A 16,368-nucleotide genomic window follows, 5' to 3' on the forward strand; every position below is an offset into this window, starting at 1 on the left:
AATGGAAAGACTTACTCGGACGCCTTTTGTGGCAACATGATAAAGACCAACACAGCTCTGGCACACAGCAATGCAAATCAATGCTGAGGCGCACACAAAGCTATTGCAGACAGATCTCCACCCGGCGCCACGAATCATGATTGTTCCAAGAAAAAAAAAAAAAAAGTAGTACAACATCCATCTATTTTATTTTAATCTTTATTATAAACAATTTTGTAGTTTCCAGAACGGGATTACTACATACTAGATAACAAAAACATCCTCAGCTGAATCAGTTTAAGCTTTTACTAGATTAAATCAGAACCAGCAAAACAGGTATTTTTTTTTTTAAGGATTTAGTCTATTGCAAGAAAGAGAGCTTTACAAATATGAAATAGAATTAAAGATAGCATTTGATCATATATACATAAGCAGCTGATGACAGTCTGGACAGAAACATACAAGGAGCTTCTTTGCACATAAATAGATTTTTTTAAAAGTATATTTCTTTCTCATGTTTACAAAATTATTTTGCTTCCTATACTGAGCAAAGTTCTTGGAGACAAACAAGGATTTCTAAGAGACAAAATCCCACAGATTGCTTAGGATGTGGGCTGTCATGCACACAAGGATGTAATAATACAATTTCCACAGCATTCCTATACAATACTTGAGCTTCTTATATACATACAAGACACTTTTGTACATGAGATGCCACCTTTGCAATTGTAGTGGCATCTCCCCTGAAAGGCTGCGTTAGTTCCAGTGTTTGTATAAAAGATAAAAGGAGTTTCAAAAGGCAGCACCACTTGGCTTGCAGGGTCAGGGACCCACCGAGCTGCAGCGGGAGCGGAGGCGGTGGGAGGGGGGGGATCATGCTGCCTCTCTGCCCTACACACACCCAGCGGGAAGACGTGACCCTTAAAGTCTACACGTTGCCTCTATAAAATGGGGCTGTGGCAACAAGAATTGATTTGAACAGATCCACAGCTAAAGCCACACACTTTTGCTCTTCAGCTTTCTCTTTGAGCTACCTAAGCCAAGTGTCTGGTTCTGTCTTTGGGGGAGAAGTTTGGCTTTATATGGCCTTTTCAGTATGGTTAAATTGTATATCAACGGCGGGGCTGGGTTCAGCGCACACATGACCTGTGAAACTCTTCTTTAATGCAGGTAGGAGGGGGCACAGTGCAGCGATGACAGAGGACCCTGCTAAGCCTCTCCCGGAGCAGGGAATGCTCAGCACCTGTGAGGACCAGGTGCTGAGCCTGCTGTGAAGATTAGGTCAGGCTTCCACCTTGTTTTAGGCACAACAGTGTCAAGAGAAGGGCTGGGGTTTCGTTCCTCATTTCTCTTAATCATGCTGTGTCCAACTAGGAGACAGTACCCGGAGAACACTCGGAGCAGCATGCAGGTGATGCCTTTTAAGACCTGGCACAGTGTCTAGACAAATGCTACCCAGCCGTCAGCAACACCAAACACACGTACTGCTGTCTGCACCTGTGGGTTACACACACCCATACTCATACCAAACCGTCTGCTGATCCCCCTGGGGGTCCGGAGACCCCGGAGTGCTGTTGGAGCTGCTTCCTCTCATGGGCTCCTCCACGGTCCCAGCGCTGCCTTCTGGCAGCTTACCCTGGCACTTGGTAAGTAGGGCATCACCCTGGCCTTGCCCATGGCAAATATTTCCCTCGGTGCTGCTGGACACAGCTCTGGCAGGGGCCGCTGTGGCCACCTCCCCAGTACGAGGGGCTGGCTTGGGTTTGACTTTAGCGGGAGCGTGCGATGCTGGGGAGTAGTGCTGCCCGGGGCCCAGGCGCTCCTGCTGCGGCACGTTCAGGCTGCTGGTGGATGCGGTGGGTGAAGCAGAGAACTGATGGAAGGAGAGCGGCCTCTCATCCTTCGGTGGGGCCAGGGAAAGGCGCCTCGCGTCAAGCTGCCGACAGCGGGAATCGACACCTTGCATTGAACCTGCCACCTTTGCGGACTGCGGCCTCTCTCTTAAGGTTGCCTGGGAGCCGGCTGGCAGAGAAGCCCTGGCGGTCTGACTGACAGCGTCCTTGCCCCCGCGCAGCTCCGCTGCCGACTTCTGAGGGCTCTCCTGCCGGTACGTCTCCGGGCCGGTGGCTCTGAGGAGGTCTGCAGAGGCTAAGCTGAATGCCCTGTTCAGTGAGGTACTCCTCCTGCTGGCGGTTCCAGGCTGCTGAGGCTGTGCCATCTGCCGCGTCCCGCCGGCGGGCTGGTGCTGTGGTGTGTGAGGAAGCTTAAGGGACCCCGGGGAGTTTGCCAGGGGCTCCGGTTCGACTTGTCTGAGGTTTGGCTTCATGTAATTTCCAGGCTTAGCTGTTCTTCCTTCTTCGTTGGCGATGGTCATCTTTACAGTTGGAGCAACGAGACTGGTGGGCACCTTAGCAGCCTCCTTTCTGGACGGCTGAACCAGCAGGTTCCCAGTAGCTGAAGGCTCATTTGCTTTCCTAAAATAATCGCTGAGCAAGTCGTCTCTGTTACTGGAGGTGTCCTGGTGTGAGAAAATATGCACATACCACATTAATGACAACACTTCTTGGGTAAAGAATCATGCAGAGCTTTGTGTTCAGATAACCTTCCTTCCCACTCAATTCAACACAAACACAACCGTAGATTTTATATTTAAAGTAGGGAACAGAAGATATGTTTACAACAGGTATAAATCCAAATCAAGGAGTAACATGCTCGCCCTAATTAAATCTTGTTTGCCAGATTAATTGTCTTAAATTTTTAAAACTTTTGATTTCGCTTGCAACCTGGGCAGCAGCCCTTTTGCTTCCTTTCACATCAGCCACTGTCACTGTCACATCAATATCATATTGATGACATCAGCCATTGTTATCAGCAGGTATCAATGATGGTCTGTCACCTTCCAGAGTACGGTTCATATGGAGAACACTCCACTGTAACTTCAGGGATGTAACAGGAGAGAAAACCTTGGGGAGATGTGCCAGCATTACAAGAGTTTCATTGCTTCCCCACCGATTCCTCTCATCTCTCCCAGACAATACACTCTGTTAAAAGCTGCATGTACGATATAATTAAATGTACAAACCACCATTACAAAAACGGAAATATGATTGCTTGCCCACTATTAATTTTCAAATTTCAAGTCAGACAATTAACCTGGCATTAAAAGAAAATACACAATGAGTATTTCATGGGGATGGTCCATGCAATCCAAAAATGGTGACATTTCATCATCTGCCATTGGACTATTAGTACAAGGCATGCTCAGAATAGTTAAGGGACATGCTGTCTTCACGAAAAACGTGCTCTAACAAGCTCTTAAAATTTCTTTACTCTTCTCTAGGGAGTCCGTTAAAACTTAATACATTCATTTCACTAGCGTTCCAAACATTTCTTCCAGTCACAAAACTCATTTGCTAGAGGTGAACACCGTCAATGGTAATAGTAGAGCAGGAAGATTTCTATGCTCGACTAAATGTTAAAGCATTAGGATTATTTTTAACTTCACTTTAAGCTGCTGTTACGCACATTAACGTTACAGAATGACTAGTCCTCCAAAAGCACGCATGTTTATGAACAAGCATGGGAAATACCTTATGAGCAATTAACGCAAGTGATCTGGCAGCCTTTAAAATAACAGCTAAGAGTTACAGGATGCTTTGATAGGTATTAATACGCTAGCAAAAGCTGTGGTAAGTTGGGAGCTGTTGCCTTCATAGCAAGAACAACGGATACCCTGGGGATATACAGTGAAGTAGATCTCCTGTTTCCCCTGCCTGTTCTGTGCCTCACGCTGTCAGGACATGAATGACTGAGGACTGATTCGAGTGATTGCGAAGGTTCCTGACGGAGGGAAGGACATAGGGAGTAGCAAGAGGGATACAGGGCATCGGCTTCTAACAGAAATTGGTGCAATGAAATCATTTCACTCTCATTTAAACTGCGCCGACGCTGAAAAGGAACAAGGATGACAGAAAGAAATGAAAATGGAGACATGGTCAAGTAGTTACAGACACACCAAAAAAAAAATATCAAATTTTAAACATCTCTATAAACTAAGAATTGTATTAAGGATAATGAGAGAATAGAAGGTATATTTAAATATTGCTCTGAAAATTCAAGGACCAGCATTTACTGATGCCATAAAATGGTACAGGTCTGTTGATTTCAATATTGTTACCACGGCATTCATGAAACAGAAACATCTTACACTATCAATTAATTGTTCTTAAGATACCAACATGCTCGATACTGCACCACCTCACTACCGTACAGCACGTCTGAGCAGTAAAAGACAAACGCTGTCTAGAAAACAAGCATTTTGTTCCTGACCAAGCACTTCAACGTGCAACATATTCTTGCAGTTATCGAACCAAGCGCATGGTGCCAGTCAGCACACAAACACGCCGCATGGTGAAAGCATCGAGAACTTCCTTCGGCAAGAAAAATATTCTCCCTCAAATGCACTGATGGTATTTTCAGATGAGGAGATGGTTTTAACAACTGCGTATCTTGCACTTCAATTCAAGGCTACTGTTAGGTTTCATTTCTAATTACAGACTTAGCAGCTGAAAATGACACAGAAAACTTATCAGTTCACAAATAAAAATACCTGGAGCTGAGAACTGATGACGTAATATGAAACCTTGACCACAAGTGTTTGATATTAAAAAGCCCCGGCAGTCCAATACACAGTACTTGCAGTGAATTATCTGCCTGACTTGCCATAGCTGATACACCGAAATAAATCAGCAGAGTGCTGTGTGAAAGTTAATCTTGCCTTAGTTGTTGGAACTGTTTCATTCAGTTTTCAAGATTGAATAGTTCTCTAAAGGTTCCACACGTATGAACAGGGATCTTCTCGTCTTTCCTTGTCTCCCTATGCCCTCATCCCCCTGAATCAGCTTGGAGCAGCTTTTTGACATCCGAGATGGGCTATCTAGCTCTATTTACTTACGCTTGGTGGAGACAGCCTGTTGCTCTCTTCCAAGAACTCTTCCAAAGTTACCATCTCACTGCCAGGTGAGGCAGACCGTTGCCTGCCTGCGTAAGACTGGGATGGAGTACTCTTCTGAGGTATATCATAATTGATCAAACCATTCCTGTGGGAGGAGGACTCATGCCTGCTGCTAGGGCTTAAGATGGCAGAAGCAGAGTGAAAGGGATAGGTGTCTCGGAGCAAGGCTGGTGCCTCTCTGCTTGGCACCGTATCTTCACTGCTGAGGCTCTCGGTTCTACCATGGATACGATCTAAGGAACCTGAGGAGAAGCATAAATATCATTAAAGACACTGTTCTTCCCTCATTTCAGTAGGTTTTCTCACTGAGGTAGGAACTTGATCATCCAGGGCCATTTGCACACAGACTGGGTGGGGTTTTTGACCTTACTTTCTTCTCCCATAGAACTCAAGGCAGTCAGAACTTTGAAAAATCAGGACTAGTAAACGTTTTACAGTGCCTACTTTGAGGCCCTGTGTTAAACAAGCACAGCTACTTGTCCAAAGACTAGGAACAACACAGATAGTAAGGGGGCCTCTTTACCACCTCTGTGCCACTAGAAGACCTCCCAGTCTTGGCTGCATGTGATCTGAGAGACAGGACCTGCCAGTGGGAAAACAGAAAGTGGATTTTTCCAGTGTCAGGTCTCCCGGCATCCTTCAAGGATGCACAGTTTCAGCAAAAGCAAATCTCCAGAGCACACAGATTCCACACACAAGCTGTGTACAGCGTAAGAACAGCAGAGACCTGTTGATGTAAAAGAAGTCCAAGAGCGGCCTGATACTTCCCACGATATGATGCCAGTCAGACTGATGCAAAACTGGAGTGCCTGCCTTAAAAAAGCCACCCCTTGCCAGAATCAATCTTAGAAAAATGCTTCTTGCCAGCAGCTTGGATTCCCAAGACAGCCATGTCCACATTGCATAACCGTTACAGTTTCAAAACAACAGTTTTCAAATTTAATTGGAAGGAAAATGGCATGGAATTTCACTTTCTGTTTGTCAGAACTCAACTGTAAAAGGTTTACCTTTCAAATTGAGAGGTGAACTACTGCTGGAAGCGTTCCTACTGCTCTCTAAACTGTTTGGCCTGGACACTGAAAAAACACAAAACAAGCATTGAATAAGTTCCTCTGATTTTCTAAAAGACTTGGCCGCAGCCTGCCTTCTGAAAATAGTGCAGCAAAGTGCAACTTCGTGCAACTAAGTCAGTTTGAAAACATTAACGATGTAATATACACAGGATGCCAAAGTCTGGACAGAGTAGAAACCATTTCATTTTTCAAGTCAAGTTGTTCAGGATTCATCTTGTTTTTCTCACTTATTTGTTTTGCACAACGAAATACATTCTAGGTTTTGCTCTTACAGCAACTATAAAACAAAGTAATGCAAATACTGAAGTTCAACAATAACTTAGTGTCTCTTTCTCAGTTTGGTTCTTTGCAAGGGGCTGGTAACCAGCCTGCAAATTCAGTCTTCCACAAATCTCTAAGCAGGTAGTGCTGCTGCTGTGGCACCAGTGCTTCTGCCGTGCACCCAGACCCCCCCCACGCCGAATCTTTTTTATTGCTGATTCACTCCCTTAAGGAAGGAACCGAACACTGTTCAGAAAAATCAGCAACAAATCTTTACGACATGCATTAAAGGGTCTGTTGCTGGGGCAAGGCAATTCGTCTCAACGTCAGCATCGTTTTTGAAAATTAATTTTGGGAAAACGTCCATTAAAAGCTTATCAATAGAAAAATAGAAGTACTTAGCCCCACATTCCCAAAATGTTGTTGTGTTACTACATCTCATTCTATCATCTAAATTTAACTAAAATGTCCCAGGACAGTTCACGTGGATGCAATGAAACAAGTCTTAACGCAGAGGTCTGGAGCATTCATACGTGCTACAAGCTTACCGTGCTGTCTGGTGCTTGCAAACTCCACCTCAGGGGACTGTTCACATAGATTATCTTCTGAATTATAGCCTGAAAAGAACACAAAATTTAAAAGGCAATATTAAACACAGGAAGGTTAATCCCTCAGGTCAGTCTCTGATGCATTCTCTCTAGATGGAGGTGATCAAGAGGGTTTTACAGAGCCAACACTGGAAGAGCACCCATCTTTCTAACCACTGCTGTGAACCACGGGGCAAGGAACCACGGGAGAACTGACATCCAAACGCGTTCTATCAAGCTGATGACATTACGACAGTAAAGAAACCCTGTATCTGATCAATTAAACCAGATAAAGTAGGAGTGAAACTACTAGCGCTCTGTTTTTGTACTTGAATGCCGCTAGAAGCTGTGTTTCGCCCAAGCAGGAACTACGAAGTAGCCTGACTTGTACGAAGAGCTGGTCTATCAAACACAGCGCCCACCTTTTGGCCTGCCCTGGAGCCTGGAGACAGGGGTGGAAGTGTGCAGATGAATAGCCGAGGTCGAGTACGTCCTGGGACCCAGCTCCACGCAGCAGTGTTTTGTCGCAGAGTCTGCTGAGATTTCAACATTATCATTGCTGCCTCCGTGATGGGAATTCCTCTTTTGCTTTAGGTCCATTAGCACTGAGGGGGAGCGAGGTAAATAAATATGAATCAATGCAAAATAGCATTAGGAGATTTGTATTTATCTGCCCATACAAACATGACAAGCAGGCACAAAGAAACTGCACAACAAGAGGCGCTGGTTTTGCAAGCTTTTCCACGAACAGTTCAGTATTGGGTGGGAAATCTCTGCCACCAGTTTTTCAATCATGTGTGCTCTCTGTAATGTGTGGGAGTGACAAGGGCTGCTCTGTGCCAGTGGGAGGGCTGATATTATACATGCAGCAATTACCGTGAAAGGAGGAAGAAAAGGAGCAAAGACATGAATGCAGAAAAGATACGCGAGGTGTGAAATTCCCTTAACATTATTCCTTGCAGGTACATTTTATAAACACTTCTTCAGTAATAAAATAGAATAAGGGAAGAGTGACAGAAGTCACACTCTCATTCAAAGGGAAATAATGCTGATAATTTGGAAATTAGCTAGCATGATCTGCACACTAAGCTAATTGTTTTCAGGTTTAGATCTTTGCTGTGATAAGAGCTCAGTCTCTACAAGGTTAAAACTCTGCTGCTCTCACGATGCTCTGGTGCAATGATTTGTAAGTGGAATTCCTGGGATCTTAGCATGAGAACAACAAAAAATACCTGCTAGAATATTATTTAGATTCAGAAGGCTGAAGACATCTTTCCTAGTGATGAGGCAGGTTAATTCATTTCTTGTAATGTGAATGTAATGCTTTAAGGCACACATAAAACAGCACAAAATTTAAAGAATTTACTATAGGACTTAATATATGCCCTTAATGAGATGCAAGATTCTACTTTTCTATAAATAGTAACTAAATGCTGAAAACACAGCAGAGTGCAGTAGTCAAAATAAGCAACTTGCAGAGACAATGGACAGACAGTTAGTTCAAAGCACAGAGCAGCAGCAAAGCTGTATTAGAGAAATGGACTGAGCTACTGTCATCTTAGACAACTCCTGGAAGCTGACTTCAAAAACAATGTTTTCCTCAAAAACAATGTTTCCCCACCCAGTCTGTGGGGTCCGTAGCACAGGGCTGGCACTTTCTCTCAGAACTGAATTTTATGGCATGCCTGGAGGGGCAATTACTGGCTAAAGCTTGCCATGCAAATCTGTATTTCTGACTGACTTTGTAGACGCACTTAACACCTTCCATAGATGCCAGAATTATTAATTGCCCTGGAGACAAACATTCTCTACAAATCCCAGAACGGCAGCAATAGGCTCGTCCTTGGTTGTGCCACAGAGGGACCGCTTCTCAGGGTGAGAGGGGAGGTGAGGTCTTTTGGCCTCTCCGCTGACCTCCCCATAGCAAACTGCCTGTGCTAAATACGTTTCTCTAACGCCAAGCGGGGACTGGACCCACACATCCATTTCAGAAGCCTCCAGGCTGTGACTCTCAGGCAATAAGAATTCCGGGCAACGGATCCATGATGAAGGTTATTCCTAATGTTAAGAAAACAAATCTACTTTCTTCTTCCGAAAATTTCTGTCAAAACTGAAGCAGCAGAAAATGAAACTTGAACTCAATTCAAGGTGTATTTTCATAGCTGGAAGTGTGAAACCCTGCTGAACAGCAGGTTTGAATGCAAACGTCAAGACGCTTTGTGGAGAGTAATTTCCCCAGTAGCTTCTGCTCTATATTCGAAGTTAGACTATTTAAAAGCAGACAGAGATGTTAAAAAAACCTGCCATTTCTAGGATTTAGTGGCAGAGAATATTGGAAAAATCTCCAGGATGTGAGACTCCGTTATATGAGATTTGTATTTTAGTAGGATTACAACGTTGTAGAAAGCATAGCAACAGCAAATCAGTTCAACACTTCAACTGGACACGATGCAAGTAGGTGATTGCAAGGAAGTATGGAAGCACGCAGCAACTTCACTTACTGATAACATGCACCACAGCCAATATACATACGCAAACTGTATGCCATGAGGTCCCCTAAAAATGTGCTGCATTGAAGAAGTGATCCAGTGTGCAATAGTGATTCCTCTTCTACAGGAAAACTTAAGTCCATGTTCGCTAATCTGTGCTTGTATTTAGAGTATTGTAAAGACATGCTGAGTGTTTCTATAAAGGTGTGTGTTCTTCTAAGGCATGTGGGATTTTATTTTTTTTTTGTGTTCATTTGTTTAAAACATTTGACAGAAACAAATGAGGATAAATGCTAAAGGGAAGGTGTTAGAAATATCCCAATTCCGGGAAAGAAAGAGGTTCATTAGGAGAGGATGGGATGTCGGAAGAAGACCAGAACCGGAGCCGGTTAGAGAGAGACTGATGATTCGATGGAGACTTAGGAGACTTTTCTTTATCCTTGATTTTGCTTCTCAAAAAGGCAATCTTTTTGCGCTGAGCAGCTAAATTGTTATCACCCAGGTATCCCAAAAAGAAGAAGAAAAAAAAAAAGTAAAAAACACCTCGTAAGTAAAACTTGAAAGTGTCTTAAAACAGATTAAAGACTATACAACCAGTAAAAACGAAAAAGGCTAAACAAAGACTCACACATACATTTGGAGGACTGAATAATGCATAGTTAATCATAGTTAATCTGACTCAGATTAACACATCGATTAACGCAAATACATAAAATATAAGTAAGACCATTAAGAAATTACTGTTAGATCACCCAAAACATTTTTATTTAATAAAGTAAAATCAAATAGGTGTGTACCTATATTGGTGGTATATATACTTGGTGGTAATATACTTAAATTCCCTAGATGTCTCCTAGGCTTTAATACTGATGCTCATCATCGGAACATAAGCATGTTTCACGAAACATCAAAAAGAACGAAGCCCCAGTGACTTTCTGCTATCTCTGGTACTCCATAAGAGCCTTGTTCTGCAGAAACCCAAGCCCAAATTCCCAGGTTGAACTGTGGATGCATGTTAAACACTTAACATCTCCTGGTGATCGCATGGATGATCTGAGACATGCATTTTTATTTTAAGTGAATCAACAACCTTGAAGAATTAGAATGGGGAAAGGCAAATATAAAACCCAATCAAAACACAAACTTCATCCAGACCGACCCTTGCACTAGTTTATAACCACAGTTCCAGCCTCCTCAGCCGCTCCCCTTCTGTTCCCCATACTCCCCAGTGGGAAGACAGGAATTATTAGAATTATTATTTAAGGATTAATTTCAAAACTGCTTCTTCAAAAGTATTCCCGGAGGACAACAATCTATGTATAGAAGCTGACAGAAGTGATCTCAATAGAGTAAGCAAAGCTTAGGAGATATATTACCTTTAACAAAGATCACAGAGTATTTATTTTGAGGAGCTTTCTTTTAAATTTCCCGTATTTAAGAACACCTGATTTACGGTCTGAACTAACTAAGCAGAAAAAGAAATCATTCCATCTTCCTTACGTTTGTGGTAGAGTTTTCAGAAAAATCATTTAATCAATTTAAATTATGTAGCTCTTAGTTGATTCTAAGTCAAAACACAGTATCATCCTCCAAAATAATTAGATTACAACAAATTAGCATTTTCTATGTTATTTCTTCTGCATGTGCGCCATCTCCTGGTGGTGGCCGTAAGACCAGCTATTACCCATTTGAAGACTAGTCGCTCATCAACCATAATATTATACGGTCCAACTTTAAACTGCTTTGTTGCAAAACCCCAGTAAATAAAGTATTTCCACCAACTTATTAAGTCACATGCAATACATTCAGGCAAACCAAGAAAATATATACAAAAGTTGAAGGGAGAAAAAGTAGACAAAAGGAAAAAAAACAAACTAAAACCAAACCCAAAAAAACCCTACCTTTTAATTTACTCAGCTTTTTAGTTTAGGGTTTTTTTTGCTTACTAAAACTTTTCATGTACTAAAAAAATGGATAATTACCATAATGGGATGGAGTATCAACATATCCTATATATTAAATATTTTAAAAATCTTTTCAAAAAAAACTGTTCAGCTCATAAATTTAGGCTGGGCATTCCTTACCTTTGTTTGAAGAACCCCCAGGGGTCTCTTTCTCTTCCATAGAGTTTGACCCTTGAGAGGTGTTATCCTGAGTCTCTTGATGTTTCAGTTTTTGGGAGGCAGATGGAGAGTTTACCGTGTCTGGGGACTCAGAATGCCACGTGGGGCTTTCTGCTGCTGGTTTCAACCGCTCCCTTGTAGTCTCCTTCTTTGGCTTGATTAGTTTGACTAAGGCTCTGGCTCCAATCCAGTGGTTTTTCCTGATAAAACAGGTTTTGTGAATGGAATTCATAAAACACTACAAGAAATACTCCCCAAAGTTGTTTAGAGTTGTCCTAAAGCCGTCAAACCAACCTACATTTTTATTTGTTTACTGTCATGAATCGGTTGGAAAATTGCAGGATGAATTTCATAGAGCTTGAGATCGATTTCCCTCCCAGGGTCAAAATTATTTTACAGAAATATTTCTTCAGCATGAGAAATGTGAGAAAAACAACCGTTCCCTCTGCTAGAAACCTAAACTACACATATGGACCCACATAAGACATTGCAACTGTGTGAGAAGCTCTACTACGGGAACACATCGAGAAGGAAAGAAATGAAAACTGCTTTAAAGACAAATCCCTCTCTAAGACTACCAGTCAGAACTCTGTGTGGTGGACTTAGCTTGGCTCTTTGTTGTTCGTAAAATAATTTTTTTAAGTCCTTTCTCTCCGATGAACCACTTTGAAAGAGCAGCTCTGGAAGCTTCTACTGCTGCTTAGTCACCATATTGGGGGTCCCTCCCCCCTGCTAGGGACAAGATGATATTCATCAGGGGAAAGTGGCTTTTTTCCAATTAATAGAGTTTCAGATTCCAGTGTTAAAATAGAGGGCCCCGCATGAGGTACTATGGTCTACATTAACACAACCTGTTTATTCAGGCAATGGCTTGCGGAGCGAGAGTGAAGAAAGAATTGGAGATGACACTGTCCTTATTTCAGATGAAATTTCTGTTATCTCCAGTTACAGAGTTATGGAGAACTCTCTCTCACCCTCACAAATCTGTGCAACAGCAGAACTGACCCCATGTGGGACTTACTTTTTTGGAGTAGGATCATAAAACTTGTACTGATCCATTATCTTCTCTTCAAGTTTTTCCTTGTGTCTCCTTAAGGCATTCAATTTATCACTGTGAGAGGGAAAAGCATGTTCTGAACCATCCGTATGAAATTAAGCATAATCAAAAAACCGAAGACCAAAAGCCACCAAGAGAGCAAAGAGACTGAAATATCTTCTTATCACATAACCTTCGGAATCCTACTGAGCTCACTCACTGTTTAGAGAGGGCAAATGCAAAAACCTACTGAAGTTCCTGATGGGCGATTTTTGTGCAATAAGCATGAAAGGTGAAAGAACAGCAATAGGTTGGTGCCACATTACTCACCAACAACTCAGGCAGAGTTTGTTTGGTGGGTGTTAAGATTAACCTTACTTTGTTTTTTGAAAATTAGTTTGCCGATTGTTCAATCTTATTCACAGATCACTGACAACTACTCAAGGGTTAAGATCCTTACATAGTTTGAACTTCTTGTCTACGTGATAACTCGGTATTTTATTCCTGTTCTGCTTACTCTGTTGCAACTCCGTATTTCTCTGTAGAGAAATAAATAATGTTTGATCTTTTTAAGACTATTTTGGTCTCCTGCGAGCAGTGTCAAAGCACTTTCAGCACTGCCATGTAATCTTACTATTTTTTTAGTCATTGTTTTATTAACATGCACAGTGGATGTTAGCAAATCTTTTTTCATTCAAGCAGCAGGTCTAATGTACCTCCACCGCAGAACTGTCAGACACCTGGATAAATACACTTTGAGTACATTTGAACTGTATTCAGCCAATTTCAGCAAACAACTTCTAACATTCCAACCATATAATCCAGTACTGAAATAAAACTCAGTAACTTCCACGTCATCATGAGGTGCTTAGACTAAAAGTCTTGGGATTAAGAGCACTTTTCTTCCTTCTTTCACACCTATATGGCAAATTCACTGCAGTGACAACGCGATTCTTTGTAAATGTACAATATGTTTAAACAGGGTACCTCACTTAAGTGTGTCACCCTGTGCATGGGGGATGCAGCGATGTATGTTGACACTTGCATCCTTAAAAGCAACATCAAAAGAAGCATTTCTTATAATGCAAATGACAAAAACTAGGAGTATGAATATTTGCTATTCCTCAAGCTCTTCAGAAACCTTTCAGAAGTACCACTGGGTTTAGCATTCAATCTTTTATAACTAAGTTTTCCACATGGGTTCATCCATATTATTTGAAAAGAGCTGTGCTTGTCTAGGTGTCTCCTGAACATTCCTTTGCAGTAAGACAATGAGAAGAAAGTTTGTAGCTTCTCCCCGTTACACGTATCTCCTCCTAAATATCCCCTTTTCTAGCCAGATATCAAGTAGATCTATCATTCCACTGCCTGTCCTTCTACTCCTGATAGATGATTTGTGTCTCTGTCTAGATGACTTTTTTAGGTTTCCCAATTTAAACCTCTTGTTTCTTACATGTACTGTTTTTGTTCTTCATGATACTGCTCCTTGTTCTCCATGTTCTGCTCCAGTAACATCTGATTCTGCTGGCTCAGCATCTGAATCTGACTCAGGAGATGATGGTTTTCTTCTTCCAGATTTCCCTTTAGACGGGACAGCAGCTATTAAACAAGACAGATTAGTTTCTCCTCTGCATCTAGCTTCCCTGGAAGTGCATCACAATAGCATAGCAACCTAGGACACAAATCAATAAACTTCAAAGTATACAGGGGTGTTATTATGACCACATAGCTTAGCTTATATATATAGCGTGCCACAAACTTCACATAATGAATGTTAGCACCCTAACAGGAGCCCAGCAGGACACCCACCTACAGCTACTCACCTCACAGTGGTTATCCAGCTTGGTCAGAGAAATATCCATGGACTGGTGCTGTTCTTTCAGCTCATCGTAGCGAGCCTGCCAACGATTCAGCTCCAGCTGAGAGTTGTTCAAGGAAGTTTTCAGCTCTTTAGTGTGTGAATGCAGCCCTTCATATTCTGCTTTTAGTTGGTTGTGCAAGAAATTCACCCTAAACATGAAGAAGCCAACAGCCGACGGAGGACATGTCATAGAAAGCACCTCACATTCAAAGACCACACCATCAGTGTGCAGCTGTCAGTAAATCAAACATTAAGTTCCAAAGACTAACTCCTAAAGACATATTTATTCTAAGCATATAATAAAATTTTATTAAGAAAGTAGTAATAGCATTATAAAATGTTTCAAATCTACAAAAGAACTGAAAGGAAAATAGATGAAACAAAAAACCTGCTATTTCCTCAATGTCTAAGAAACACACCACAAATTTCTGAGGCACAACGTATTTAAGAGCATTTGGACATAAAGGCAGCTCTATTTGGCACAAATAAAGAACACTCACAGAACTTTTTTCCTGATGCATGAAATATGAGCATTAAAGTGTCCTGAACCATGAGACATTGCAATGCTGTAAGATGATACTGTGGCATTCTTTTACAGCTTTTGGTAAATCTAAAAATGTCTACAAATCACGAAGGCATAAAATTAAATTTATAGATAAGCAAAAAAGATTAAGTTCTGTATCTGCAGACCGATCAGCTGAGCCTTGCTCTCTTCCAGCATCACAATCAACATTTTGCAACATCTTTCTTTGTTCCTGGCGAAATGGAGTTGAAAACAGCAAGCTTGAGGAAACCTCCTTTGCAATTGGGACAGCACATGAAACTTTCATGTCTGAACTTAACATGTGATTTTTAAATACGATTCAATCTGACGTTGCTTTAACTTGATACAACCTTATTTGTACCAAATTCTCTCTCAAAACACCTGTGTAGTGTAAACAGTGGCACTGAACTGGTTTTAATGGAGAGAGCCCCAGTAAGGATACAGGTTGAGAGGCAGGGTACGTTTTACTGCTGCATTATGTAAAGTTCGGATGCTAGCCCACGAAAGGGGTTTTGACATGAGTTAACAGTTACCCAGTGATCTTATGAATCACTAAGCCCACTTTTAATAACAAGAATCAAGTTTCTTTCGCATTATTAATAAATGGCAGCTTTCCCCAGGCAGCAGAAAATAGAGAGCAATGGTAACTCCTAGAACTAAATCATGTTGTGTAAAAAACATAGTACAGTTCTCCTTAAGGGAAAAAAAACTGGGTAGGAACCATTTCACACAACTCTAGATATTATTGGGGGGGTTGGTATTTGTGCTTAAAGTACTTATTTCTGCTACTTAAAGACAAGCGCTTGAAAACAACTCATTACAGAAACACTTGTGAACTGAACCACATGTGGAAGCTTATTTCGAATGAGCAAAAATCCTGGGATCTGACCACGTTTGAAGCAATAACAGTATTGGTTGACAGTGTCCACCAAGATAATAATCTTTAATGAATTAAACAGAACGATCAATTAACAAGACAGGAATTGAGAAAAATTAACAGACACATCAATGGAGCTACAGTTAACACAACACAGCAAAACAACAGTGTGTTTTACATAACTGACTTTTCAATGATGTATAGAAGAATGCAGCAAGGACACCATACCTGTCCAGTTCCTCCCTCAGCTTCTGATTTTCCCCGGTGGTTATTGCATTTGATCTCCTCTCTTGTTGCAGAACTTCTCTCTCAGTTTTTAAAATTATTTCCAACTCCTCCAATTCTGCCTTGTGTTTCATTAAACTGTTGTATCTGCAAGAAGAGGAGTGGTATACTCTCAGCTTTCATTTAATCATTTTCCTTCCTCTAGTTTAAGATTTTTAATAGGTAATACTACAACGACCAGAAAGGAATTTTTTTCTTCCTGCCTGCTTAGTTTCATACATATTTGTGTAGTTAAACAT

General features: G+C 41.5%; 1 protein-coding gene across 2 annotated transcripts in view; it reads right to left on the reverse strand.

The window, feature by feature from the left end:
- Nucleotides 1-25: 25 nt before the first annotated feature.
- Nucleotides 26-16,368, reverse strand: part of CCDC88C (coiled-coil domain containing 88C) — a 100,149-nt gene continuing 83,806 nt past the window's right edge. The window contains exons 21-31 of one of the 2 annotated variants that reach the window (XM_063332528.1): nt 16,073-16,216; nt 14,386-14,572; nt 14,016-14,161; nt 12,548-12,637; nt 11,488-11,726; nt 7,337-7,519; nt 6,876-6,944; nt 6,001-6,069; nt 4,934-5,235; nt 3,712-3,927; nt 26-2,497 (exon numbers count right to left, since the gene is read on the reverse strand). In XM_063332528.1, the coding sequence (XP_063188598.1) occupies nt 1,484-2,497; nt 3,712-3,927; nt 4,934-5,235; nt 6,001-6,069; nt 6,876-6,944; nt 7,337-7,519; nt 11,488-11,726; nt 12,548-12,637; nt 14,016-14,161; nt 14,386-14,572; nt 16,073-16,216 (2,659 nt within the window). In that variant the 3' untranslated portion in view covers nt 26-1,483. The remainder of the gene's footprint in view (nt 2,498-3,711; nt 3,928-4,933; nt 5,236-6,000; nt 6,070-6,875; nt 6,945-7,336; nt 7,520-11,487; nt 11,727-12,547; nt 12,638-14,015; nt 14,162-14,385; nt 14,573-16,072; nt 16,217-16,368) is intronic. The other variant, XM_063332529.1, reaches the window with a different exon arrangement.

The sequence above is a fragment of the Chroicocephalus ridibundus genome, chromosome 4 (assembly GCF_963924245.1).
Source record: "Chroicocephalus ridibundus chromosome 4, bChrRid1.1, whole genome shotgun sequence".
In the NCBI taxonomy this organism is placed as follows: domain Eukaryota; kingdom Metazoa; phylum Chordata; class Aves; order Charadriiformes; family Laridae; genus Chroicocephalus; species Chroicocephalus ridibundus.